We start from the raw sequence: 27,357 nt of genomic DNA, 5'->3' as shown, positions 1-27,357 counted from the left end.
CAAACCTTTAGAAAAACACATTATCATCTTTCTCCTTTCAAATGACAGACCACCTACCACTCAGTCCCTATATTCTTTACCTCCCCAATTTCCCTTTCTTTCCTCTCAGACATCAAAGAACCTTAATTCAAACTTTTAACACCATGCCACGATTGCAGATGGAGATGGGGCATTCTGGGAGAGACGTATGTGTCCATAGAGTCTCTATGGGTCCCTCATAAGAAATGACAAGACCATACACCAGGCAGACACTTTATTGCTGCCTTATAAATGATAATAAAATTAGTGGGGTTTGTTAAGCACTTACTGTGTGCCAAGAACTTGTATTAAGCACTGGAGTAAATAAAAGATAATCAGGTCAGACACAGTTTCTGACCCACATTGGACTCACAGGCTGAGGGAGAACCATTACTGAATCCCCATTTTACAGATGAGGAAACAGGCATAGAGAAGTTAAGTGATTTGCCCAAAGTCACATAGCAGGCAGTGGGCTGAGGGGAGGGGAGCAGTGTGCTTTTTCTGGCCGTGTCGGGGGCAGCCTTGGGTAGGATTGTAGCAGTAGTTGGTGGCCATAATATGGCATGTTCTGAAGGGGCTCTCCTTTAACCAGGGCACTAGACTTCAGTCCTATGAGCCCCTATGTTACCCAGCCTTACATGTTGTTGCTACACATGCAATAGCAGACGAGGCCTAGTGGATAGAACACAGGCCTGAGAGTCAAAAGGACCTGTGTTGCCAACTTGTACATCCCAAGCGCTTAGTACAGTGCTCTGCACACAGTAAGTGCTCAATAAATACAATTATTTATTACTGATAATCACCCCACCTGCAGCCTTTCAGCCCATTTTTAAAATCTCATGTCTCACAATGACTCACATTATGGCAGTGCCTTCAGCTGTGCTTGAGCATCAGGAAATATTCACAGGAAGCACCATGGCCTAGTAATACCTATGACTTCCAAGCCTGTGCTCTTTCAATTGAGCCATGCTGTATGGGGAGGCAGAGGACCCAGATGCTAATCCCGATTCTGCCACTTGCCTGCTGTGTGACCTTAGGCAAGTCGCTTAAGTTCTCTGTGCCTCAATTCCCTCATCAGTAAAATGAGTATTCAATACCTGTTCTCCCTTCTACTTAAAACTCAAGTCCCTTTTGAGACAGGGACTGTGTACAACCTGGCTATTTGAACCTGTCCCCAAAATTTAGTGCAGTGCTTGGAATATAGTAAGCCCTTAATACCATTATTCTTATTAGTAGTAGTAGTAGTACTTAGAAATGTATACTGGATTAGAGGTCCAAGTCCTACAGCACAGCAAAGACTTATTGTAATCTTGGTATATAATAATTTGGATTTGACTCTGGTTATGTTTCTGGTAGTGTATGAGGATTTTCCACCTCTGGATATATTTAAGTCTGCAATCTATCATAGATGGCCTGACTATCATCCTGCCCAGAAGCAGAGAAATGGGCTAGATGACCTTCAGAGACCTTTATTGCCCTCTGAAGCTGTGAAAAATTAACTTTGAATCCATGTGGAAATCAAATCTGCAATGATCTGCCAATTGCCAGCCCTCAATCATAAACGGCACAATGGCACTCGGCAAGAGGAGCGAGCAAAATGCCAAGCGAGACGTGTGTAATGTGCCCAGAGGCAAATTTATGAGTTTAGAACTTTAAGTTGGGTCACTATATAAAGGTTTCTTCATTGAGTTCAGAATGTAACCACTGTTGTCTAATGCTAACACACACACACACACACACACACACACACACACACAAAGGAAACAGCAAAATAGATATCACAGTGCTCACAATCCTCAGACAGTATTCAGGAGCAAAATGCAGCCCACCCACACAAAAACCTTTGTGTTTGTATTGGTATTTGTTAAATGCCTATGTGTCAAACACTGTTCTAAGCACTGGGATAGTTTTCAATTAATTAGGTTGGGCACAGTCCTTTTGGGGATCACAGTCTAAGTAGGAGGGAGAACAAAAGAACTGAGGCACAAAGAAATTAAGTGATTGCCCAAGGTCACACAACAAGCAATTGGCAGAGCAGGATTAGAACCCAGGTCCTTTGGCTCCCAGGCCCATGTTCTTTCCACTAGGCCATGCTTCCTATGCTCAAAGTGCTCGCTCTCAGCACCCAGTGGTTCTTCCCCTCCTACCACCCAGCTGATAGAGTGGCAAGGTTGCCAATGAGGCAGATGCTGATATCAGAAAGGCTTAAATCAGGGATCAACTCCAAGGCCTTGCAATTTCTATCAAAACCTGCTCCTTTGCATGTGGAGGCTCATGAAAATGGGTTTCCTTTTGACTAAATAATCTTATTTTCCACTCAAAACATTAGTGAATTCAAAGTACTGTGAATGAAAACAAAAAAGCCCAAAAAGTTTTATGTGGCTTTCAATACTTTGGAAGTAGAAGAGAAATTTCTAATGAGAAGCAGCATGGCCTAATGACAAGAGCACAGGTTTGGGAGTCACAGGATGTAGGTTCTAATCTCAGCTTCGCCACTTGTCTGCTCTGTGACCTTGGGCAAGTCACTTAACTTCTCTGTGCCTCAATTACCTCATCTGCAGAATGGGGATTATAACTGAGCGCCCCAGTGGGACAACCTGATTACCCTGTATCTACCCCAGTGCTTAGTACAGTGCTTGGCATAGAGTAAGCTTTTAACAAATACTATATTATTAATTATTATTATTTCATCACAGGAACTTCCAAGAAATGGGACAGTAGGTCAATCAATCAGTGCAAAGCATAGTATATATATATATATATATATATATACACATATATATATATATATAAAATGACAGTTATTACGCACTATATGCAAAGCACTGTTCTAAGCACTGGGGAGGTTACAAAGAGATCAGGTTGTCCCATGGGGGGCTCACAGTCTTCCTCCCCATTTTCCAGATGAGGTAACTGAGGGCCAGAGAAGTTAAGTGACTTGCCCAAAGTCATACAGCTGACAATTGGTGGAGCCAGGATTTGAACCCATGACCTCTGACTCCAAAGCCTGGGCTCTTTCCATTGAGTGATGCTGCTTCTCTGAACGTAGTACTATGTTCTTGGGAGAGTTCAATAGAATTGATTGACCCCTGTCCTCAAAGCACTTTTTTTTTTTTTTTTTGCTCTCTGGTAGAGTCTGTTGACTGTTTTTTGAGCACCTACTACCAAAAACACCTCTGTGGAACTCTTTGGAATCTAACCAATTAGGAAAACAATACAAACCTCAGCTTCCTTTAAAATCACGTTAAGAGGCAGTCAAGAAGGGTAGTATAACTATAAACTGCACAGCCAGTGTTCTTTATTTGGGGAAATCGAAAGCTCTAAAGCCAACTGAAATTGTACGAATGAAACAGATTATATCTGAACACCTTACCTGAGGGGTTTTATGGGCACAAAAAGTAAATATCACTATTGTAAAATGAACTGAGAGCTCCCAATGCCCTGTGCACTATACAACTAAATCAATTGCTTTCTAAGCCGATCTAGACCATAGGGGAAGCTCACCCCAAGAATGTTCTTTTCTTACTAAGAATCAGGCCTTTCTCTGGATGATTGACCATGACAGTCTGGGGATTTGGGGGCTGTGTCCTCTAACAAACAGGTTACTTCTGTTTGTAGTCCCCAGTAAAGGTTTCTTCCAGGTTTCTGATACAGCCAAAGCCAAGGGAAAGGGAATGGGAACAATTTCTCAAGGTTGCTTTCCAAAGTACAAGGTAAGAAACCGCCTCAGAGTGACCAAAATATGAACATGACTCTGGGGGCTTGGTCCAAACAGCGGAAACATGGAACTTCCTTATGGAATATGAGAAAGTTTTTCCCACCAAGGGACTTGGAGGAGGTGTGCCTAACTCAAATCCCCCAATTAAATTGATATTAAACCTATTAAGCATGACTAAATCCCCACATCCCTAAAAAATCAATGGTGAATAATTATAGACTATACATGATAGATTCCAGGGTCCCAAAATCAGTAGAGAAGGCTTTGATATATCAACACATTATAACAGGGAGGCTTGAACTAGTGAAGTTAGGAGAAGAGGGAATTCTGGCTGTTTTTTAGAGTGCTATTTAGGGGTCAAGAGTGGTCCTTCCATATCCTCCATCATCTCTTCAGCATGGCTCAATGGATAGAGCATGGGTCTGGAGTCAAAACGACCAGGGTTCTAATCCCAGCTCCACCAATGTCTGCTGTGTGACCTTGGGCAAGTCATTCGACTTCTCTGTGCCTCAGTTACCTCATCTGTAAAATGGGGATTAGGTCTGTGAGCCCCATGTGGGACAGGTACTATGTCCAACCTAATTAACTAGTACCTACCTCGGCACTTAGAACAGTGCTTGCATTTAATAAGCACTTAAATACCATAATAATAATATTATTATTAATAATCCCTTTATAGTCACAAAGCAGTGCCTCACAGCCCAATCCTCTGCAGAGCCAGTTGATATCAAGTTGAATAGTGCACATTTCCCGGGAAGAAATCAAATGTCATTTCTTCCCTTGTGATTTGTTTTTCTAGAATTTCCATAAGCTCCTTAAATTCAACCCCATTTTGGTCATAGTAGGTGCAGGGCATTGGGCTAGATGAGGCAAATCTTATCAGGTCCAAACCAATCCCAGATTTAGGTCCATTTTGGATAAAGAATCAAATGAGTTCCTGCCTTATTATTATTTCTAGTTCATAACCAGAGAGACCAGGACCAAGGGGATGGAATCAGTGAGGAAGTTTTTAATCCTCCTTTTCATTCCCTCCTTCAAGCTGATTCTGCTCCAAGAGTGAAAGTGGAAGGAAGAGTAAAGCCCTTGAGAGCAGAAATCATGGCTGCCAAATCTACTGCATTGTACTCCCCAAAGCGCTTAGCACATTGTAAGCACTCAGTAAATACCAGTAATTGCTTGATAGTTGGTTAAAGTGTTGCTGTGGCAGGATATCCAGGAATTCCAACTTTAGCCCGGGTTCTAGGAACAGGGCAGGGAACTCTTCACTCAAGGAATATTCAAACCCACACAGAGACTTCAAGCTCCTTGTAGGCGTTCATTCATTCAATCGTATTTATTGAGCGCTTACTGTGTGCAGAGTACTGTACTAAGCGCTTGGGAATTACAAGTTGGCAACATATAGAGATGGTCCCTACCCAACAGTGGGCTCACATTCTAGAAGGGGGAGTCTAGGCAGGGATCGCATCTGCCAACTTTCTAGTATTGTACTCCCTTAGTGCTTATTTCATGGTGAGTGCTCAGTAAATACCCTCGACTGACTGATTAATATTTGGGTCACTCACCAAGAGCCCAAGATGGGCTACCTAACAGGTATAAAACCATCATCAGGCAATGCCTTTCTTACACAGGCCAATCACATAAACTTGACTCCCAATCCGCATAGTCCATCCTGACTCTAGCCTTCAGAAGAAAGGGCATGGGGAAATTAGAAGGGCATGTGAATTTTCCCTTGTAATGCAAATGCAAACATTTAGTCCTTCTGCTTCCAGCTGTCCCCAGTCAATAACCGATAAAGCTAGTTTTAAAAAAGCAAAGAAGACTCAACCTATTCCAATAGTTTGAGCTCACCTTCTCCATCTTGCTTCTCACTTCTGTTTACTGTTCCTCCATCCTTTCCTTGCATTTTCTCCCCCTTCTCTCTTTTCCCCCTCCACAACACTTTCTTTCTATCCCTCTCCCATCAATGTGCTGGTCAGAAACAAGGTTAAAAGTCCACTTGTATGCCCCTGCCCTGATCATTTGTTTCCTCACATGACAGCAAAAAAGCAGCAACTTCAGCTAGTCCCCTTTGTTGCAACAATTCCCCCAAGTGAAGCAGATTTGTCATAGCATGTTCTAAATTTGCTTTCATGAAGCAGTGCATCTGGGTATTCGCCACTAAGCTCATCATTATTATTAATGCATTCATTAGTTCCTCCAACAACAAAACACAAAATAGATGTTAAATTACTTCAGAATGTTCTCCAGTTTTTAATTTTTCCAATTGTACTGGCTCACAGCACCACATTTTACATGGAGAGGAAACAGATCTCTAGTGGGCCACAGTAAAGATTTGGCACTGCAGGTAACTAGTAACTAATTTGAAGCTATTTTTTACTGCATGATTACAGCCAAACTCCAAGATATGAGGAAAAAAAAATCTCCCTTCACTACTAGGCAAAACCCATTATAGGGAAAGTTCATTTTGTAGTTGCTTTGAAGCTTGGGGTTTCAAATTTGGCAATGGCAGGGAAGAAACTGGAGTTTCTAAGGGGAAGCAAATGCTTTAATGAAAATCAAAGCCAAATAACAATAACGGCATTAGTTAAGTGCTTACTATGTGCTGATCATGAAAGAGATACAAGGTTATCTGACACATAAAACTTAGAAAGCATCTTAATCCCAATTTACAGATGAGAAAACTGAGGCAGAGAGCAGTTTCAATGAATTGTCCAAGGTCACACAGGAAGACAGATTTAGAACTGGGACTAGAACTAGGGTCTCCTGATTCCTAGTCCCATGGTCTTTCCACTAGGCCATCCCACCTCCCGTTATATTTAGATGATTCTGTAAAACCCATTTCAGACCTAGATGAGGCATTATGACCCATTAAGTATGGCTGTCGACAGGTGATTTCACCTGAAAGGAAGGATGCCTTGAGTAATAGTAATAATAATAATAATGATGGCATTTATTAAGCACTTACTATGTGCAAAGCACCGTTCTAAGCACTGAGGAGGTTACAAGGTGATCAGGTTGTCCCACGGGGGGCTCACAGTCAATCCCCATTTTACAGATGATGTAATGGAGGCACAGAGAAGTTAAGTGACTTGCCCAAAGTCACACAGCTGACAATTGGCGGAGCCAGGATTTAAACCCATGACCTCTGACTCCAAAGCCCATGCTCTTTCCACTGAGCCACGCTGCTTCTCTAACATGATTGTGGATGGGGTTTTCCACTGAAAATGGTACCCCACCCTTGGTCCTGTAAGTTCTGATGGTCTTGGGGTGTGCTTAGAGGCCAAAGCGTGTAGTCCATGGTTGCCCAGAGATCAGATGTGTGTAAGTTTGAGCTGGGGGTTGGGTTGAAAGAAATCCAACCAAATCCTTATGTTTGTCAGGCACACAGATATTAGGTCATCAGGGCAGGAGATGATGATCATACAAAACAGTTGACAGTTATTTTGGTAATAGTCTTCTGCCTTCTTCCTTTTGTAATATTTCTTAATAATAATAATGGTATTTGTTAAGCACATACTATGTGCAAAGCACTGTTTTAAGTGCTGGGGGGTTACAAGGTGATCAGGTTGTCCCACATGGGGCGCTCAGTCTTAATCCCCATTTGACAGATGAGGTAACTGAGGCACAGAGAAGTTAAGTGGCTTGCCCAAGGTTACACAGCTGACAAGGGCAGAGCAGGGATTTGAACCCATGACCTCTGACTCCCAAACCCGTGCTCTTTCCACTGAGTCACGCTGCTTAAGCACTTACTACGTGCTAAGCAGTGTATTAGACACTGGGGTAGATTCAATACCTGTCCCATGTGGGGCTCATGGGCGAGGTAGGAGGGAAAATGGGAATTGGATACCCATTTCAGATGAGGAAAATGATGCACAGAGAATTTAAGGGACTTGCCTAAGGTCACACAGCACACAAGTGGCAGAGTCAGGTTTAGAACCCAGGTCCTCTGACTCCCAAGCCCGTGTTCTTTCCACCTGGCCATGCTGTTCCTTCCCCTTGCCCTACCCATAAAGTCAGCTTGTTTAGAATTATGGCCTCGAATGTGTTGAGCCAAATTTGAAACTTAAAGGCGCCTTTCATATCGCATGCTTCTACTTCATTGCAACAATGCATTTTTCCTCAAAAATGTGAAGCTTCATTATAGGAAGAGGAGGATCGGAGAGCCCCCTATCAGTTTGTTCACCCTCGAGCAAACCTACGAAGTGGGAAGGATGTGTTCAGAACCAAAAGCTCAAAAAATCCAAGGTTTTGAGTGGTTCCTTTCCTTGTTCATACTAAGCAACTTCTGAGGAGTGTCAGTTCTTAAATTGGAGATATTAGGATCCTGAGAAAAGAGGTGTAAAACTGTGTGGAGTTTATTACCCTTACTTACTAAAAAGGGGAAATGATCCTGTTGCTCCAGATTTTCCAGTAAAATGGGTTAACCAATGAGTTAGAAAAATTCAGAGGTATTATTAAGGCTTGCTTCTTGACCTCTTCCCAGCTGAAGCTATTACATCTATTTAGCCTGGTTATTTCAGCGCCTGAGCCCAGATTTGACAAATCCCTCTGCTGGGGTCAGGGCAGGGAGGGCTTAATCTAGAACCACAATCTTTAGCCTCTTCAATGGGTTCAGAAGGTACACAGAATATAATAACGAGGCAGATGGCCTTAATTAAAAGTGTTAAGGATGTAGAGGGGCAAACAGGCTGGAAAGACAACAAAGATTGAATAAGCAAATCCTTGAGGCTATGAGTTTCACCTCCTGGGTTGGGGGAAGGAGGGAAGCAGACCCTTGCCCTGATGACTACTACCTCTGTTTTATATAGTCATTTCCCCCTGTCCCTGATTGCCTAATATGTCAGGTAAATTTAACGATAATCAGTGCTTATGGATTGCCTTTTGTGCACAAAGCACTATAATAAGCACTTGAGAGAGAATAACAGTGTTTCTAGATATGATCAATCAATTGAAATGATTGAGTACTTACTATGTGCACTACACTGAACTAAGCACTTGGGAGAGTACAATACAACAGAATTAGCAAGCATTCCCCTGCCCATAACAGATTTACAGTCTAGAGGGGGAGAGAGACAATAATAAGTAATTTATGATAGACAATTTAGAGATGTGTACATAGGTCTGCAGTGCTGATCACTGCACTTACGGAGACTGCAATCTAATGGTCTAACAAAAACTGGTGCCACTGATCATTTTGGAAGAATATGGCTTGGTCGAGTGGAAAGAGCCCTGGCTTGGGAGACAAGAGACCTGACTTCTAATCTCATCTAGGCCACTTGTTTGCCATGTGATTTTGCCACTTCCAGACACTTAACTTCTCTGAGCCTCAGTTCCTTCCCTGTAGAATGGAGATTCAATAAGTGTTCTCCCTCCCCCTCATATTGTGAGCCCACTGTGGGACAGGAGGGACTGTCTGATTCAATTATCTTACATTTATTCATTCATTCAATCGTATTTATTAATAACAATAATAATAATGGCAGTTATTAAGCATTTACTATGTGCAAAGCACTGTTCTAAGTGCTGGATTGAGCACTTACTGTGTGCAGAGCACTGTACTAAGTGCTTGGGAAGTACAAATCGGCAACAGATAGAGATGGTCCCTACCCAACAATGGGCTCACAGTCTAGAAGGGGGAATAATAATAATGATAGTATTTGTTAAGCACTTACTATATGCCAAACATTGTTCTAAGTGCTGGGGTAGATACAAGGTGATCAGGTTGTCCTACGTGGGGCTCAAGTCTTAATCCCCATTTGACAGGTGAGGTAACTGAGGCACAGAGAAGGGAAGTGACTTGCCCAAGATAACACAGCAGACAAGTGGCAGAGCCGGAATTAGAACCCACATCCTCTGACTCCCAAGCCCCCGTGCTCTTGCCACTAAGCCACGCTTATCATAGTCTGATACCTTAGTATAACAGAGAAGCAGCATGGACTAGTGGAAAGAGAATGGGCTTGGGAGTCAAAGGACCTGAGTTCTAATCCCAGATCTGTCACTTCTTTGCTGTGTGACCTGGGCAAGTCACTTCACTTCTCTGTGCCTCAGTCACCTCATCTGTAAAATGGGAACAAAGAATGTGAGCCCTATGTGGGACAGGGACTGTATCTGACCCTAATATCTTGTATCTACCCCAGTGCTTAGAACAGCATCTGGCATAAAGTAAGCACTTAAATACCACTATTATTATTATTATTATTATTATTATTACTGTCACTTAGTAACTGCTTAAATACCCCAAGTATTATTTGGGGCTTTGGCCAGTCCAGTTGGCCATCATAGATATTGGCCAACTCTTATCAGTCCTGGCAACACATCGAGAATTAGATGAATTGCAAATAAGTAATGTGCCTTCCACCTCCACAATTAATCACCATTTCAGCACAGGTAGTCACATCAGGAACTAAATCCTTTCTAAAAATCAGGACCAAGGCTAGCATAATTCACCCCACCCACAATGAGCACTCAATTACCACTATTTCTAGAAAATCATCTTGAAAATTCTGCTTTTTCCCCTAGTTACAAAAAGGATTTCCATCCCTTCCATCATTTAGAGACCCACGGAATCTTGGCTGCCTAACCAGGCCCCCTGGTTTAAACCCATGTCACTCTCTCAATTAAACTGATTGAGTCACGATAATCTGAATTAATGCAGAGCTGGTGAGAGCAGCTCAAACAAAGCTACTAAATGATGTGTACAAAAATTGTCTTTAGCAGGATGGAAAAAAGTCCTGGGTAATTAGTCCAGGAAAAAACTCCTGGTTCGGTGAGCCTGCTAATAAAAAAGAACTGAAGAAACACTCAGAAACCTGAACATGGGGCACTGGAAACCCTCTGGCCAAATCCACTTTAGGGTGAACAGCAAATGTGTTAAGAGTCCTAGATCATGACCTGGTCACAGACAGAGATGGGGCTTGGGAGGACTGCAGATTTGCTGATTGATTACATATACAAATTGGTATGCTCAAAAAATATGCTTCTAAGTCTCAAGTCAGAACAGTGGGGCTCCATAAAAGCAGCCTATGTTTTTTTTATCTCCAGCTCATCTGCCTCCCTGCTGACCCCCTACCTGTATCCTCCCCTGGGCCTGAAATTCTCTCCTCCTTCCTATTCTACAGTCCACCACTCTCCCCACCTTCAAAGCCCTACTAAAATCACACCTCCTTCAAGAGATCTTCCCCAACTAGGCCCTCATTTCTCCCCTGTGTCTATGCACTTCGGTCTATATTCCTGAAGAACTGAATACTTCATTCATTCATTTTTATAGAGCACTTATTGTATGCAGAGCACTGTGCTAAGAACTTGAGATAGTACAATATAATAATAAGCAGACACATTCCCTATCCACGAGCTCACGATTGTCCCTCCCCAAATCTCCCAGCTCTTATGTACATGTACTTATACTCACCCATTTCCCCATCAATAATTTATTGTGCTATCTGCCTCCCCTTCTAGGCTGTGAGCTCCTTGTGAGCAGACTCTATTTCTATCAACTCTACTGTTCTCTCCCCAAAGCTCCTAGTATAGTGCTTGGCATGCAGTAAGCACTTATTGACTACCACTGACTGACAAAGTAAACCTGGTACTGACTGATGTTTGCAAACAGAAAGCCAGTACTAGTATTGGTATGAGTAAAGTGTCTTTGAAATTGTATGATTCCAAGCAAACCAAAATGGAAGAAAAACATCACACCAGGATATGGTTTACAAGAACATAGCATGCTAAATTAGTCTGCAATCTAATTGGATCTAATTGCCATATCATGGAAGAGATGAGGGAGAGTGCCACAGAGCTGACTTAACGAGCCTGGATATGCTTGCATCACCAAACTATCAATTCAAATAGACTGCGATCAGATGATGTAAGCAAAATGAAACAAAAGACCTACCAGGAGATGGAAGAAGTCAGAGAGATTCTAGGAACTGAGAAGGGGTCATCTTAACACTTGATTTGATCATTTCATCATATTTAGAAAGTATGTAGCCAGCACCCAAGAGGAACAGCATGGCCTATTGGCATAGAGCAAGAGCCTGAGAGTCAGAAAGTCATTTCTAATCCCAGCTCTGCCACTTATCTGCTGTGTGACCTTGGGCAAGTCACTTCACTTCTCTGGGCCTCAGTTACCTCATCTGTAAAATGGGGATTGAGACTGCAAACCCGATGTGGGATAGGGATTGTGTCCAACCCGATTTACTTGTATTCCTCCCAGTGCTTAGTACAGTGCTTGGCACATAGTAAGCACTTAAATACCAGAGTTATAATGATTATTATATGGGACAATGTGCCATGTTACACAAAGCAAATTAGATCCTTTCCCTGCCACCCAGTATATGCAATCAACAACATTATCAGTCATATTTATTGAGCACTTACAGTGTTCTGGGAGAGTATACTAGAACAGAGCTGATAGAGATTCTTTTCACTCTGTGAAAAATCAGACTGACACAGGCTTGCTTGCCACTTGCTTACCAAGTGGTGAACACTATATTAAACACTTGGGAGAGTACAGTATAAAAATACAACAGACACATTACCTGACCACAGCGAGGTAACAGTCCAAAGGATGAGCCCGGCTCCACCACTTGTCTGCTATGTGACCATGGGCAAGTCACTTCACTCCTCTGTGCCTCACTTACCTATCTGTAAAATACGGATTGAGACTGTGAGCCCTATGTGGGACAGGGACTGTGTCCAACCTGATTTGCTTGTATCCACTACAATGCTTAGTACAGTGCCTGGCACACGGTAAGCACTTAAATGCCATAATTATGATTATTATTATTATTAGAGGATGAGCTTCCAGTCTTGAGGACTACCTTTAACTGCCCCAGACCCTGCAGTGGTACTTCATTCAATTCTTCCCTGCAACTTTGCCATCCTGAACTTTCAGGACGGAGGCTTATCTGTCATTCCCAACTGGAGCCTATCGTCATCCTCATCATCAGACACCTTTGGAGGTCCGTTGTCGGGTAGGGATTATCTCTTTCTGTTGCTGAACTGTACTTTCCAAGCACTTAGTACAGTGCTCTGCACACAGTAAGCACTCAATAAATATGACCGAATGAGGCAGCATCAGAACCAGGTCCTCAAACGGAATGGAGACTCAGTAAAGAACGAGGAGAGGGAGAGGGAGATTGTGTGTGTGTGTCTGTGGTGGGGAGAAGGGGAGAAAACCGAAGCAGCAGACTGCACAGATTGACTCAACCATGACTAAGAAGGAATGTGATCGTCAAAAAAGATTTGAGGAATATGAGCAAAGTGGCAGGGAACTTTCATTTCACTCGACTCAACACAGAGGTTAAATTCAAAGGAATCTTTAGAATATCAAAATCATAAAAAATAAGGCCCATTGCATTTGACTTCAGAAAAATCTGACAAAGGGGGAAGTAAAATGTGCCAGCCTATGAGTCATTAGACACTCTCCAGATCAGCAGGGACTAGCATGATAGTCTGATTGGCAATATGACCTAATCATTACTTTCCCATTTCCATCATTTTTGATGACCTTCAAATACAAATTGAACCACTCATAAAAAGTTCCGCATCACGGGGCCTTTGTTATGGCCACTTGATTGGGTTAGGCCAAAATCACTCTGGCCATAAATGGGTATGGTGCAGGAAAAGTATTAAGTGCACTTTGAATTGTATAACCTTCCAAGCCTGTCTTCTGGTCTATCGCATTCTGAAATGGACAAGAAAGCCTAAGCAATGTTGTATGAATCACTACCCCTATAATCAATTCCTTCTCTCAGGACATAATCAATCAGTGGCATTTATGGAGTGCTTTCTATGTGCAAAGCACTGTACATACTGTTGCTAGACAAGATCTTTCCCCTCCAGAAGCTTACAGCCTAGTGGGAGAACACTAAAATAAATTACAAGAGGGAGAAATTATAATAACATAATACTTGTTAAGCCCATGCTATGTGCTAAGCAACTTAATCGGGATAGACATAGTCCCTGTCCCAGATGGGACTCACAGGGAGGGAGAGAATAGGATTTAATCCCCATTTTACAGATGAGGTAACTGAGGCACAGAGAAATTAAGTGACTAGCCAAAAGTCACACAGCAGACACTCGGCGATTAGAACTACTTCTAAGGACTCATTTCCGCTGGAGACTGGTGAACTGTTTTCTGGTATCAGCCAAGGCTCCACTCTTCAAAGTCCTTCTCAAACACAGTCTGACTTTCTTGATACTCAATACCTAAATGGCACCACCTGGTCCTTAAACCAGATGTAAACCTGCATGGCCTAGTGGCAAGATCATGGGTTTGGGATTCAGAGGATGTGGGTTCTAACCCTGGCTCCGCCACTTGTCTGCGGTGTCAGCTTGGGTGAGTCACTTAACTTCACTGTGCCTCAGTTGCCTCATCTGTAACATGGGGATTAAGATTGTGAGCCTCCTGTGGGACAAGGAAATGTGCCCAACCTGATTGCTTTCCTCATCTTCTACTCCCTTCTGTGTCACCCTGACTCATTCTGCTCTTCCCCCCTTCTCTGCCCACAACACTTATGTATATCTCTGTCATTTTATTTATTTATATTGATGTCTGTCTCCCTTGTCTAGACTGTGAGATTGATGTGGGCAGGGATAGTCTCTCTATTTCTGTACTGTACTTTCCCAGGCACTTAGTACAGCGCTCTGCACACAGCACTCAATAAATATGATTGAATGAATGACTAAATACCTCATATCTACCCCCATGATTTGAACAGTGCACGGCACATTTTAAGCACTTAGCAAATACCATAATAATAATAATCATTATTATTATTAATAAACAGGATAGTGCCATCACATTCTCACCTCATTTGCCATGGTCATTTTCTATTGCCCCCCATCCCTGCTTTATAAACAAACAATAATAGAGAAGACAGCAGACTTGACATCCTTGAGCATTTATCAGCTACGCACTTCCCCAAAGAGTGAAGATGCCGACCTGAACGGAATGCCTAATTAATACTGTTTTATTTTGAGAATTCTCAGAATTAACAATATTAAAGCAGTTTTTCCCAGCTACCATTTCAAATTGTTGGCTCCCACAATGTACTAAAATACATTCAGCTAATTAAAAGATGGAAAAAAATATTTTCTGATTTCAGGCACATGATTTTGACTGCATTAATTGAATCTTTTTATTTTAATAACCCACATGAAGACTAGTTATTTCTTCTTATAATTCTTATATTTGCCATTTTTCTAGTTACTACACTTATAAAATTTCAATTTGTTCCTCCCACTGCCACCTTCTTTTTCTCTTCTGATGAACTTCTAACCCTGTCTCAGAACACAAATCCAGATTACCCAGACATGAGAAAATGGAAGGTTTCTAAAACTACATTTTTCATTTTCTCAAACCAAGAGTTCAGTGATACCAATTAACCGGTATACATTACACACAAAAAAAGCCTAATAAAAATTTCTGCCACACTTGAACTCACAAGGGCAATTTTACTCAGTACTTTAAAATGCCACTCTGAGGTAATTGTTGGCTGCGCAATAAAGTGCCTCCTGTTTTTGTTTGGGTTGAATGAGTGATCTCTTTCTGTGTTTCTAGGGTCTGTCATGTTTTCTCTTTTTCCTCTCAAAATGGTTCTTTTCTTTCACAAAAAAGCAGCAAAGATATTTGTGCAAAGATCCATTCTTTCTAGCTTTTCAAAGCTCTCTTGTGATCATAGGTAAATAATGTAGAAATTTGGCCCAAACAATTGACTAATTTCTTTTCAGATGCAGTAAAAAGAGTACTACTAAGACCAGAGAGAACTGGATGAACAGAAGAAAAATGGAAGCATTTTTCTCTGCAGATTCCCTCCTGAGATTGATGAGCGATAAATATGTTATCTTTATTTTATTAGCCAACAACTGCCTGAAGTGCAATGCACTCCTCCCTCTGAGAACACAGATATTTCTGCTCTTGCTTTTAGAATATAAACTCCTGGAGGAGAGGAACAATAACTGTTATTATGCTATTTGGTAAGCACTTCCTATGTGCCAGACACTGTACTAAGCACTGGTGTAGGTACCAGCTAATCAGGTTGTACACAGTCCTGTCCCACATGGGGTTTATAGTCTCAATCCCCATTTTACAGATGAGGGAATTGAGGCACCGAGAAGTTAAGTGACTTGCCCACAGTCACACAGCAAAGCGGAGGGGTTGGATTAGAACTCAGGTCCTTCTGACTCCTGGGGCTTGCTTTACATAGCAGCTTGCACAGGATCCATTTTGGTTAAATTGTATTTATGAGTGTGCAGACAGGAGAAGGCATCCTTAGTCTCTCACTGATCATCATCATCAATCGTATTTATTGAGCCCTTACTATGTGCAGAGCACTGTACTAAGCGCTTGGGAAGTACAAATTGATCTATCCTACCACACTCTCACCTCGGGATAAAACCTTCTGTAAGAAATCTTGTCTTGTAACCAACGACAGTTATATAATTAATGGGGCTTGACAGTCACTCTGGTGGCCAATATTATTTAATATGGAGAAATGAATGTAAAGCATGAGCTTCCTCTGAGACCTCCCTGTGTCTAGTCCATACTTCACAGTGCAGAGTCAAGTATGGACTGGAGGATATTGCCATCTATCTCCATTTTCCTTACACTACCACAAAATGGTCCTGTATCCGAAGAGTCAATGGGTAGGAAACTGGGTAGGTTGAAAGCTCACAATTGCTGAACTTGTGTGCGTTACCTCCTCTGAGAACAAAACAGAAATAATGATAATTGTGATATTTGTTAAGCACTTACTACGTGCCAGGCACTGTACTTAGTGCCGGGGTGGGTACAAACAAATCAGGTTGTACAGAGTCTCTGTTCCATATGGGGCTCAGAGTCTCAAACCCCATTTTACAGAAGAGATAACTGAGGCACAGAGAAGGCAAGTGACTTGTCCAAGGTCACACAGCAGACAAATGACAGAGGTGGAATTAGAACCCATGACCTTCTGATTCCCAGACCTATGCTCTATCCACTACGCCAGGCTGCTGCTCTACGAAAACACAGGTTGAAAAATCCTATCCTGACAATGAGAGTTACTGAGGAACCCTTTTTGTCTGAAGACCTTTAAGAGAAGGGTAGTCACTGTCCATTCGACGGACTACTAGATCATTTTACTAAATCAGGGAAGCAGCATGGCTCAGTGGAAAGAGCCCGGGCTTTGGAGTCAGAAGTCATGGGTTCAAATCCCAGCTCCACCAATTGTCAGCTGTGTGACTTTGGGCAAGTCACTTCACTTCTCTGGGCCTCAGTTACCTCATCTGTAAAATGGGGATTAAGACTGTGAGCCCCCCGTGGGACAACCTGATCACCTTGTAACTTCCCCATCACTTAGAATAGTGCTTTGCACATAGTAAGTGCTTAATAAATGCCATTATTATTATTAGTATTATTTTCCTGAAACTTTGTGCCAGGCATATCTGCTTTCCCACTCCTCTTCACATCAAGGAAACACTCCTGACCATCTGCTTTGATTGACTGATTCCACGAGCATTATGGTGCTGAAGCTGGAACACAACAATAGCATACAATAAATGGCACCAAAACTGTAGATTAAAAGAAAGCTACACAACACCACTATACGTAATGCAACAAGTTGGGGACTAAAACTTAGGGCTTAGAGACATCAAAATTCTCTTCATCATAATTTGAATTTTCTCTGCATACCAGCCTAGAAGCCTTTGCAAATGGTACTCAAAGAAGTGCACCTGCAAGATGAAATATTGGAAGAAAATACAGCAGGGTCCATTCTCAAGCATGTGTGTTAACACAGGAAGCTCCTTGAGGGCAAAGAACACATTTACCAACTCTCTTGTCATGTAACTCTCAAGGGCTTAGTACAGTGCCCTGCACACAGTAAACCATCAACAAATACCCTTAATTGATTAAACGTATTTGCACACTTAGTACTACAGTGGCCTGAAAGTTCAAAAAATAACTGGAGTTTTTTTTTTATTCTTTCCTTTTCTTAATACCACTTATAATGACTTTTTCTTATCTTTTTTAAATAATGATATGAGAGCATTTTCATGCTGGAATGCAATGTAATGCCAGGGTCATCTCAGATGTATTATTTTATCATTTTCAATAGATTTACATTTCACAAGTTATCTTGATATTGTCTCCTATCCAAAGGTGGACTAGAATGCAAATCCAAAGGGATGATTTTGAGAACACCCTCTCTGTCCCATGACCCAAAGAGAAAAATGCTACGTGAGCATCCTTGCATGAACATAATAAAGATAACACAGTCTCCTTGGGTGTCTCTTGGGGCAGACAAGAGGGACAGAGTGACAAGCCACAATTATCACTCTCCCTCTGGCATGTCAAAGCAGTGAAGATTTTTGAAACACCAGATACTTCAAACATGCTTCATCATGCTTCTCGGGGGAAAAGGGCAAACATGGTGAATTTGTGTGACTGCCTGTGAGTAGGAATCTCCCTCTGAGATGATTCTGATCAGTTCCTTTAAAACGCCAGGTGTACAACACATCATCATGAAAGACAGTGTCCTAGCTAACCACTAATGCTTGTGCAGAAAGTGTCATTATCAGGAGGCTTCTCCGTCAGTTCAAGACACTAAACTCTCTGTTTGACCTTTATATTGTAGCTTCACACAGAAACCATCACATCCTGTTCCTGGTTATGGTGATAAATGACTGTGGTTTAATTCACCCTCACTGATTTCCTACCCAATGTTTATGAAATTGCGTTGCCTCGATTGAAAATAGCACACTGTAATACCAGAGGGTTTTTTTTCTCCAAGATCCTGTAAACATTCAAAGGCAGTCTTCTTTAATGTTCAACCCTGCATACTGAGCTAGACAGAAAGAGATATGATCCTGATTTATGACTGTGTAAAATGGTGCTCTGAAGCTTAAAAGACTTTTCTGAAGTAACTCATTGTGTGGACCAAGAAAAATGGAAATCTTCTGAGCTTGGGATTGAGCTATTTCTCAAAGGGAAATCCACTTGTAAGAAAGGCAAATGGGTTCCATCTTTATTATCAGCTGCACCATCAGCATGGTACAGTGTGATATGCTGTGAGTCATATTTTCAAAATGTCCTTGACACTTGACTGGATGCAACATGTATGTTCTGGATTATCAGACAACCATTCTTTTCTGTTCATTCATTCAATTGTATTTACTGAGCACTTACTGTGTGCAGAGCACTGTACTAGCACTTTTCTGTTATGATGATCTAACTGATTCCCAGGGAACCTCACAGACTGTGAGCCTGTTGTGCGCAGGGATTGTCTCTATTGTTGCTGAACTGTACTTTCCAAGTGCTTAGTACAGTGCTCTGCACACAGTAACTGCTCAATAAATATGATTGAATGAATGCAACTCCTAAAGGCCTATATTCTAGGAGTCCTAGGCACTTGCTGTGTCTCATGAAAAGGTCTTTTTAAATGGTTTGGACAATGCTGTCTTTGATGATTGAAACAGCATTGTTTTCTTGGAGAGGTTTTAATACAGATTAGCTACCTTTCACGTAAAGTGTACCCTAACGATACGGCATGGACTCATAAGCATGGCTTGGTCAAAGAGAAAGGCTGTCTATTTTGGAAAAATAGGTCAATCTATCATATTTCTGGAGAGTCTTCTTCTATGGGATAGTACCGTATGCCACTTGGGGCTTGCTGGGGTTTGGAGGGAGAAGAAGGGTAAGAACAGGGAATTGGGAGTAAAGGATCTTGCTCAGGGTGAGAGTATTTATCTAGGTTTCCTGGAGAACCCTGCAATACTTAGGTCCCCTTTGTAGCTGACTCAAATGCTCCCCAAGTCTCTTACCACCCACGGATTCTCTCCATTTTGAATGAATTTTCCATCCACAAGGCCCTTTACCTCCTAATCCTTCACCTCCTAGCTTCCCCCTTACTCACCGACTCCTTTTTATTTTGGATAATTTTTTCCCTCTATCATGAGGGACTTGCAACATTCCCCTTGGCCTCTCTTCCCAAGAGCCTGTCCAGAAAACATTAATGGTAATAATAACAATAACAGTGGTATTTGTTAAGTGCTTACTACGTACCATACACTGTATTACACACTGAGATGGATACATGATAATCAGATTGGATACAGTCCCTGTCTCACATAGGGCTCACAGTTTAGGTAGGAGGGAGAACAGATGAAGAAACTGAGGCACAGAGAAGTGAAGTGCCTTCTCTAGGCAAGTGGAGCTGGGTTTAGAACTCATGTCCTCTGACACCCAGGCCTGCGCTTTGTCCATTAGGCTCCAGTGCTTGATAGAGAATGGGCTTGGGAGTCAGAGGATATGGGTTCTAATCCCACCTCCGCCACTTGTCTGCTGCGTGACCTTGGGCAAGTCACTTAACTTCTCTGCGACTCAGTTACCTCATCTGTAAAATGGGGATTAAATGTGTGAGCCCCATGTGGGACAACCTGATTACCCTGTATCTACCCCAACGCTTAGAACAGTGCTTGGCATATAGTGAGCACTTAAATACCATCATTATTATTATTTAAAGCAACAGGAAGCCCTTTTACCCACGCTCAGCCCCATCTAGGGCTCCTCTTCCCAATCAATCATATTTATTGAGTGCTTACTGTGTGCAGAGCACTGTACTAAACACTTAGGAGAGTACAATATAACAGACTTGGTAGACGCATTCACTGTCCACAACAAGCTTAGATTCTAGAGGGGGAGACAGACATCAATACCAACTCTGTTATATGGTTCTCTCCCAAATACTTGATACAGTACCCTGCATTTAGGAAGCACTCAATAAATATCAATGATTAAGAAGTATTTTCTGAAAACTGATTTGGGCCAAAAGTGCTGTGGAGGGAAATAAGGGCAGGAGAAATTCCACGATGATTCTAAAATGGCTGACAAGCAACAGATTTGACAAGCTCTCTCTCCAAGACAAACAGGGAAGACTTGTGCACAACTAGGGAACTCTGGATGTCTGATAAATATCGCCCTGGAAAGTGAATGGGGATTACTTTGAGATGTTTCAACAGAAAGATCAGAACATCTATCTGTTTCAGCTGCTAAACTGTTCAACCGGACAGAGTTTCTGAGCCACCGGGCAATTATTCTGAAAGGTGGTGGCAACCCGGGGAGTAACAAGGAGATCAGAGAGGAACAAATGTGAGGGTCACCGACCCAGGGCACTACCTTCAATGGGCACCAAGGCTCGGGAGGCCGAGTTGGTCTACTAATGGCCTGGGTCCTGCAGTGCGCCAGGGTGAGAAAAATTTGAATGACAGGAGAAGTGCTCTCGTCTGAAGAACTTTAACTCTAAATTTGTATTCCTCTCCTTCTGTCAGACCACAGGTGTGGGGTAAAAAAAAAAAAGACCCATTCATATCACTAGTGTGGCCCAGCGGAAAGTACAGCATTCATCAATGAAAGATGATGAGTTCACAGGAAAGGTGTCACTCTTTTTACTCAAGTACCGGTTCAGTAAGTGGCCCTGTCAGTCTAAAGCCAGCTGTAAATACGATTTTAATCCCACAAATGGAAGGCTAGCAATTTTGATCCTTCAAAGCTGATCTGCTCTTAAAATGACATTAGGCCAACAAGACAACCTAGGATTTAAGTACACAAGAGACCAGAGGCAAAGAATGACTTTCTACTGTATAATGGGAATGTCTGGCCGTAGAGTAACGCATCAAACCAGAGAGCTCAAATCTCTTCCTCTTATGATGAGGCAAGATCCTCGGAAACTGATCATATTGAAAGTGACAAGGTGAAAAAAGCAATTCTTAAAAACTAATCAGATCAAAATTGAGGACATCAGATTAAATTTTAGATTACTACAGCAATGGAACGAATGGAAAATACCTGCATGCATTTGTTTTGTTTTCCCGGCTAAATGAGCTCTGGAAATCTATGACATAATGCTCAAAGTCTGAATAGTGCAATGTTTTATATGCTTGGAAAAATTCAAATTGGAGTTTGTGTTTATTCTTCCTGATCCTAAATTGTATAAATCAAAACTAATATAATTTACCTTTTGGTGGTGGGGAATTAGAGCAAGAGGAGAGATTGGATTAGTAGAAGCATGAAAGGTGGTAGCTACTTCTCATTAAAGTCAGTTCCTTCTCACCATTTTCTGCCCCTCTAGGCAACCTTCTCCCAAGGGTATCCAGTGGTACTTATCAGACAGCTGGGTATGGGACAGAGGAGCATGTTGGAAATCTGCTATTCTAAAACAGAAATTGGCATCAAGGTGTTTTTTTTTTTAAATATGGTACTTGTTAAGTGCTTACTATGTATCAAGCACTGTTCTAAGCACTGGGTTAGGTACAAGTCAATCTATAAGTTCATCGTGAGCAGGAAATGTGTTTATTGCTGTATAGTCTTTCAAGTGGTTAGTGCAGTGTACTGCATACAGTAAGTGCTCAATAAATATGTTTGACGGACTGACTAGAAGTTACATGAATTGGCAAATGCACCCATTCAATTGCCAGTAAATAAACTTGAGTGTAGGACCTTATTTATATTTTCACAGCTCAGAGAGTCACAGGTGCATGCTTAGAAGCTACGAACTCCTTTGTGGGTAGTTTCCATCTTGTTGTGTTTTTTTTTTCTTACATTCATTCTTTGATGTAATGTGACTTCTAAATAGAAGACTTGGAGATATTCAATAATGAAGAGTATGCTTGCCTGCAGTACGCTCCAGAACAAGCTCCCCCTGTGTGCTTTCTTCTTCAAACTATGGTTATCAATAACATTTAGCACTTTCAGGTTATTAAGATAATTAATCAGCTCAGCCACCAAGGTGGTGAGGTCAGCATTATCATCACTGCTTCACAAATGATGAAATGGAGAGCTTAAGTGTCTTGCCTAGGGCTCAACAGTAAATCAACTGATGCTCAAAATTCAGGCATCTCTGAACTGGAAGCAATATTCAGATTAACAATCTGCAATATTCTGCCTGAAATGACATCCCCCAAGTAGTCAAAGTTCACATGAGGAAAAAATAAAGTAAAAAAAAAAAAAAAACACACCACAGAGACCACGACTTGAAATTACCTAAATTCAACTAATGAGCACATGCTAATGTTTCTGTTCGTGCAGTCGAATTTTCCAGTGTAGCATCCATTACTGAAGGGGAAACTGGAATTAGAACTATTTTTTTCTCTCTCTACTAAACACGTCACCAGAATACACTGCAACAAGTAGTCCCTACAACCTTGTGAACACAAACCTCTGCTCTTTCGTCTGCCTAGTATTGGCTGCTTTGAACTCGATGAACTTCAGTGTCCTGTGGAGTGACAGAATCCAGACAGAAGCAAAAGCTCCACCCTTACAAGGGACCGCACAAAGTACCAAGACAATTGTGGCTGGTGTGATGACACTGCTGTATGAACCATGAAGATGGCCGGATTTGCTTGGGGCCCGCCTTCCCCTCTGATCCCAGGGATACCTTACCCGAGAGAAATCTTACCTTCTGGGCAGCATCTGGATCCCAGTGAACCTTAGTCATCATCATCATCATCATAATAATAATTGTGGTATTTGTTAAGCACTTACTTTGTACCAGGCACTGTACCAAGTACTGGAGTGGATACAAGTTAATCAGGTTGGATATAAGTCCCGTCCCACATGGAGCTCATCGTCTCAATTCCCATTTTACAGATGAGGTAACTGAGGCACGGAGAAGTTAAGTGACTTGCCCAAAGTCACACAGCAGACAAGTGGCAGAGCCAGGATTAGAACCCATGATCTACTCTCTCCCGGGCCCGTGCTTAATCCACTATACCATGATCATGTTTGCCATTGCTCTAACTATCCTCTTCTTCCAACTGAACAACTCAAATACTAGCCTGGCTGGGGAAAGTCCGACACTTACATGACACTTCTGAAAACACAGGTTACTATAGAGCCTATCATGGGCCACACCCATCAGACCACCTTTGGGACAAACCATGATATCATAGATAAAAGGCCTCCAATAATGCCCTATTTCAGAGAGCCGACTATTGTTTCCATGGGTCAAAGTCAAGGAAATGCAAGTTTTAAATTAGGTTCTATCCTCTGGGACTGGGACCAAGTTAGGGTGAAGGATGTGAAGCTTTCCTGGACAAAGCATCAAAGGGCATTTAGCTTTGAACTCAGGAAAGTATCCCACACTTGAAAATGGCTCCTCCGTTAACATCTTCAGAGCACCACTGTGAAAAACAAAAGTGGCAGTTCCTAAAAAGAAAAACTTGATTCACAGTTCAAAACCTTCTGAGAACAAATTCAAAGTGGATACTGGGAGAGAAATCATTATTGTATTTTTTTTTTCTACTTCCACCACTCTCCTTTGTTTACATTCAGTTTTTCAATATCCCTGTTACAGGCCTTTGTTTATCCAATACCATCCATTCATTATCTCATTGTTACCATCTCATCTGTCTACTGCCCTGTTGGCTTCTCACATTTTCTGTCTCTCTTCAGTTTATTTCATGAAGTGTTGCTTTCCTGTTAATGCTTTTCCCTATCCCATCTTACTTTTCATGTTACTCGATTTCCTTCCGTTTGTGGCTAGCAAGATGTGGACAGATTTCAATTTCATGTGATCTCAAATCACCTCCAAATAAATCCTAGCTTCATCCGGTATTATCGATCCACAATATGTCACCCACTTTCTCCCCCAGTTCATAGTTGTAATGCATGTCTTACCTCAGGAACACAACAAATGTACTGCTTTCTCATGCACTAAAACAGGTCACAAACACTGTTTTACATTCCCAAATACAGAGCCTTCTACTTGTGCATATTGGCATACACACAGACTTACCTGCTTTCACAGAAATTTCAACTGTACTATATCAGCCCTGCAGATGGACTTAGGGAAGGGGAAAGGAGACTAGACCTCCTGTACACTTGGGGTCTTCTAGCTTTAGGGTTACTTTCCCTAACCACAACTTCTCACTTTTCCTACAGTAAAATTAATAGAAAAATCAGGCCTGTGGCTGTTTAATCCACCTAGAAGGGAGGCAAAATAAAATCACACAGTGAAATGCAAAAACAAGATTAAACCATTAGTGCTGGGAATTGTTTGAAAGTGTAGTTAAGCTGGCCAAGCCTTAATGTTCGATATCTAAGATATGCTGAAAATGTTATCAAAAAATTAATCATCGTGAGAGTTATTTCTTACACCAGACATACACATAATTTCATCTCAGTGCAGAATCTTCACTCTAAAAGCCCGATTCAGTTTTTTTGTTGTTATTTTCTACATCATGTGAAATACTATTGGATCTTTTTTGAATAAATTTCCTTTAAAGATTACCCATTAAGGCCATACTCTTTGTTGTGCATGATATTTCAGGATGTTGCTTAGAACTAGCAATCTTAAGTCTGGTCCAGACTCTCCAGAAAGCAAAATCACCTTTCTGGAGATGTAAAGAAAAATACTAAGGACAGGCATAACCACACATCATTCAGAGTTCACAACATTCCCCGAAGCGAAGATCAGTTTTGACAAATAGCTAATGTTCTCTCATTAACATATCTATCATGGATGAATGGCCATATACCACTTTTATAAGATTTAAGCTTAACTTCCCAAATAATCACACCATCATTTTAATTAATATTCTGCTGGCCACTGGTTTTTTTTTTTTTTCTTTTAGCCCAAATGTGGTCCAAAAGCATCATTTGAAAAAACACAATGAAAAGCGGGTGCGTATGCACTTAAATAAAAATACGACAGAGCATAAATAGCGTTTTACTCACCGGTGGTTTCCACAATGCCCTCTAGGATGACGACAATCTCAAACTGTTCAGTTTGCATGCTGCGTTGGGAAAGGTCATAGAAGGGGCTTTTGGCATCGATCACATGGCAGATCGTGAGTGGGGAAACAAGAAAAAGTTGGTCGGCCCCTGTACTAAAACCTACATCCAGTTCAAGTTGATCGAGGGGGAGGAACTCACCCTCAGGTGTCTGCCGAGACTAGACAAGCATGCAAAAAGAGAGAAGAAATCACCGCTCGTACCGCAATTTGCAAGACGGCCTGACAACAATTCAACTCATTGCCAACACTCTGCACTATCAGCTGCAACAAAATCAAAGCAACTCACTGAGCAGCTATGTTACAGTAAACTGACAGAAACCCAATGTTTCTCATCCCAAACATGCATGCATTAGTAATAATCTATAACTTGCTATAATTACAGCTCCCAATCTCAGGGGTTTGGGGAAGAGTTCTGTCTCCAAAATGGCTGTTGGCATGATATGCAAAAATGGGTGTATATCTGTTAATGCTTAACATAAATCTCTGTGTGGTATTTATTAGAATGGCAGAATATTTACTTATAATGAGTAAAGCCAAATTATGCAATTTGGTATTTTAAAACTTTAAACTCCTTCTGTAATCACAAATTTGTATTTCATTTATGTCACACATATCATCAAAGGAAGAGCTAGATGAACAGGTTAACAACAGCTCTATAGTTGAACAATACACACTGATGAATTTTTCATAAGCACTTGGAGGCTAGGAGTGATACAAAATGATTACCACTAGTACGTGAGAAATAAATAAAAATTTTCCCTTTTCCATGTTTTGATATTACTGCAGTGATCTATTCTGTATGCATAGAAAGATGATCGAGGTGTTAGATTTAAGAGTTGCAGACATTTCAGTTGCCTGCTGTACTCTTTCTGAAGTCTTAATTTAGCTTCATAAATGTCTAATTGGAAACCCAGTCATTACTGTCCCGATTCAAGTGAATTTTTTTGTATTTTTGTTGGTTGAAATTATGTGCTTTACAAAATATTATACAGAAAATGAGTTGGTGATGTTTGGTCTCAGAATGAAAGGAATTATAAAATGAAGAGGTTTTTGGTAAAGGGACAGTCTTTAGGGGTAATGGCTTATAGAAAAGTTTAGAAAGATACATTTTCCCCTCAGAAGTACACCATAATCAATCAAGTTGCCTCTTGGAAAAGTGAGCACCAAATGGTCCACAGCAAAGAATAGATTTCGCTCAAGTATGTCCCCCCAAAAGCCTATTTTTCTGCTTAGACTCCATCACAAGATCTCATAAGTAAAGGAGCTGATTAAAATTGTGCATTCACATCAAACGGCCACGCCAGAGCAAGCGGGGGAGATTAGGTTGGGTCACTGAAGAACGCTCTGGGTATCTCCATGTATCTGGGCAGTTCTGACCCTGAGCAAAAAGAGGCCTTAGTGGACACATCAGACCATCACAGAACCCGGCAGAGTCCCGAGTGAGAATCCAATGCTTCCGCCTCTAAAAGGCACCTTATCGTTCCTAAAGATAACATGGCTGCCCCGTGGAGCAAGGGAGGAGGGAGAAAAAGGCTTCTCTCTCTCTCTAGCAGAAGCACTCTTCTTCTCTGACCCCTGCCCATCAGGAATAAACTGAAAGAAATAAACTCAGTATGTGCTAGTGCATACGCTGTCACCTCACCCTACTTCCCAAGGGACTGGACTCTGGCAGAAACCAGAGAAGCAGAAGAAGGGGTTAGCATGTCTCCAGGTTGTGGAGATTCTTCTACCCTTAAGCACTTTTCAAAACAATTTTCCCACCCACCTAGTATCTAGTACAGTGCTCCATGGTAAAGGTTTTCTGATGTCTCATGTGGGACATTCCACAGTTTTTTGAATCTGCATGTTTTCAA

At 41.6% G+C, this 27,357-nt stretch overlaps 1 protein-coding gene across 5 annotated transcripts in view; it reads right to left on the bottom strand.

Moving 5' to 3' along the window:
• KCNJ3 (potassium inwardly rectifying channel subfamily J member 3) overlaps positions 1 to 27,357 on the bottom strand; it is a 125,892-nt gene that overhangs the window by 83,898 nt on the left and 14,637 nt on the right. For 2 of the 5 annotated variants that reach the window (XM_038751310.1, XM_038751313.1), the window contains exon 2: positions 25,446 to 25,662. The exons of 1 other annotated variant lie outside the window; for it this stretch is intronic. In XM_038751310.1, coding sequence (XP_038607238.1) covers positions 25,446 to 25,662 — 217 coding nt within the window. Of the gene's footprint in view, positions 1 to 12,337; positions 12,377 to 25,445; positions 25,663 to 27,357 lie in introns of those variants that run through there. 2 more of the 5 variants (XM_038751314.1, XM_038751311.1) reach the window with 2 other exon arrangements.

This window comes from Tachyglossus aculeatus, chromosome 9 (assembly GCF_015852505.1).
Source record: "Tachyglossus aculeatus isolate mTacAcu1 chromosome 9, mTacAcu1.pri, whole genome shotgun sequence".
NCBI lineage: Eukaryota > Metazoa > Chordata > Mammalia > Monotremata > Tachyglossidae > Tachyglossus > Tachyglossus aculeatus.
This window is presented reverse-complemented; position numbering and strand designations above follow the sequence as displayed.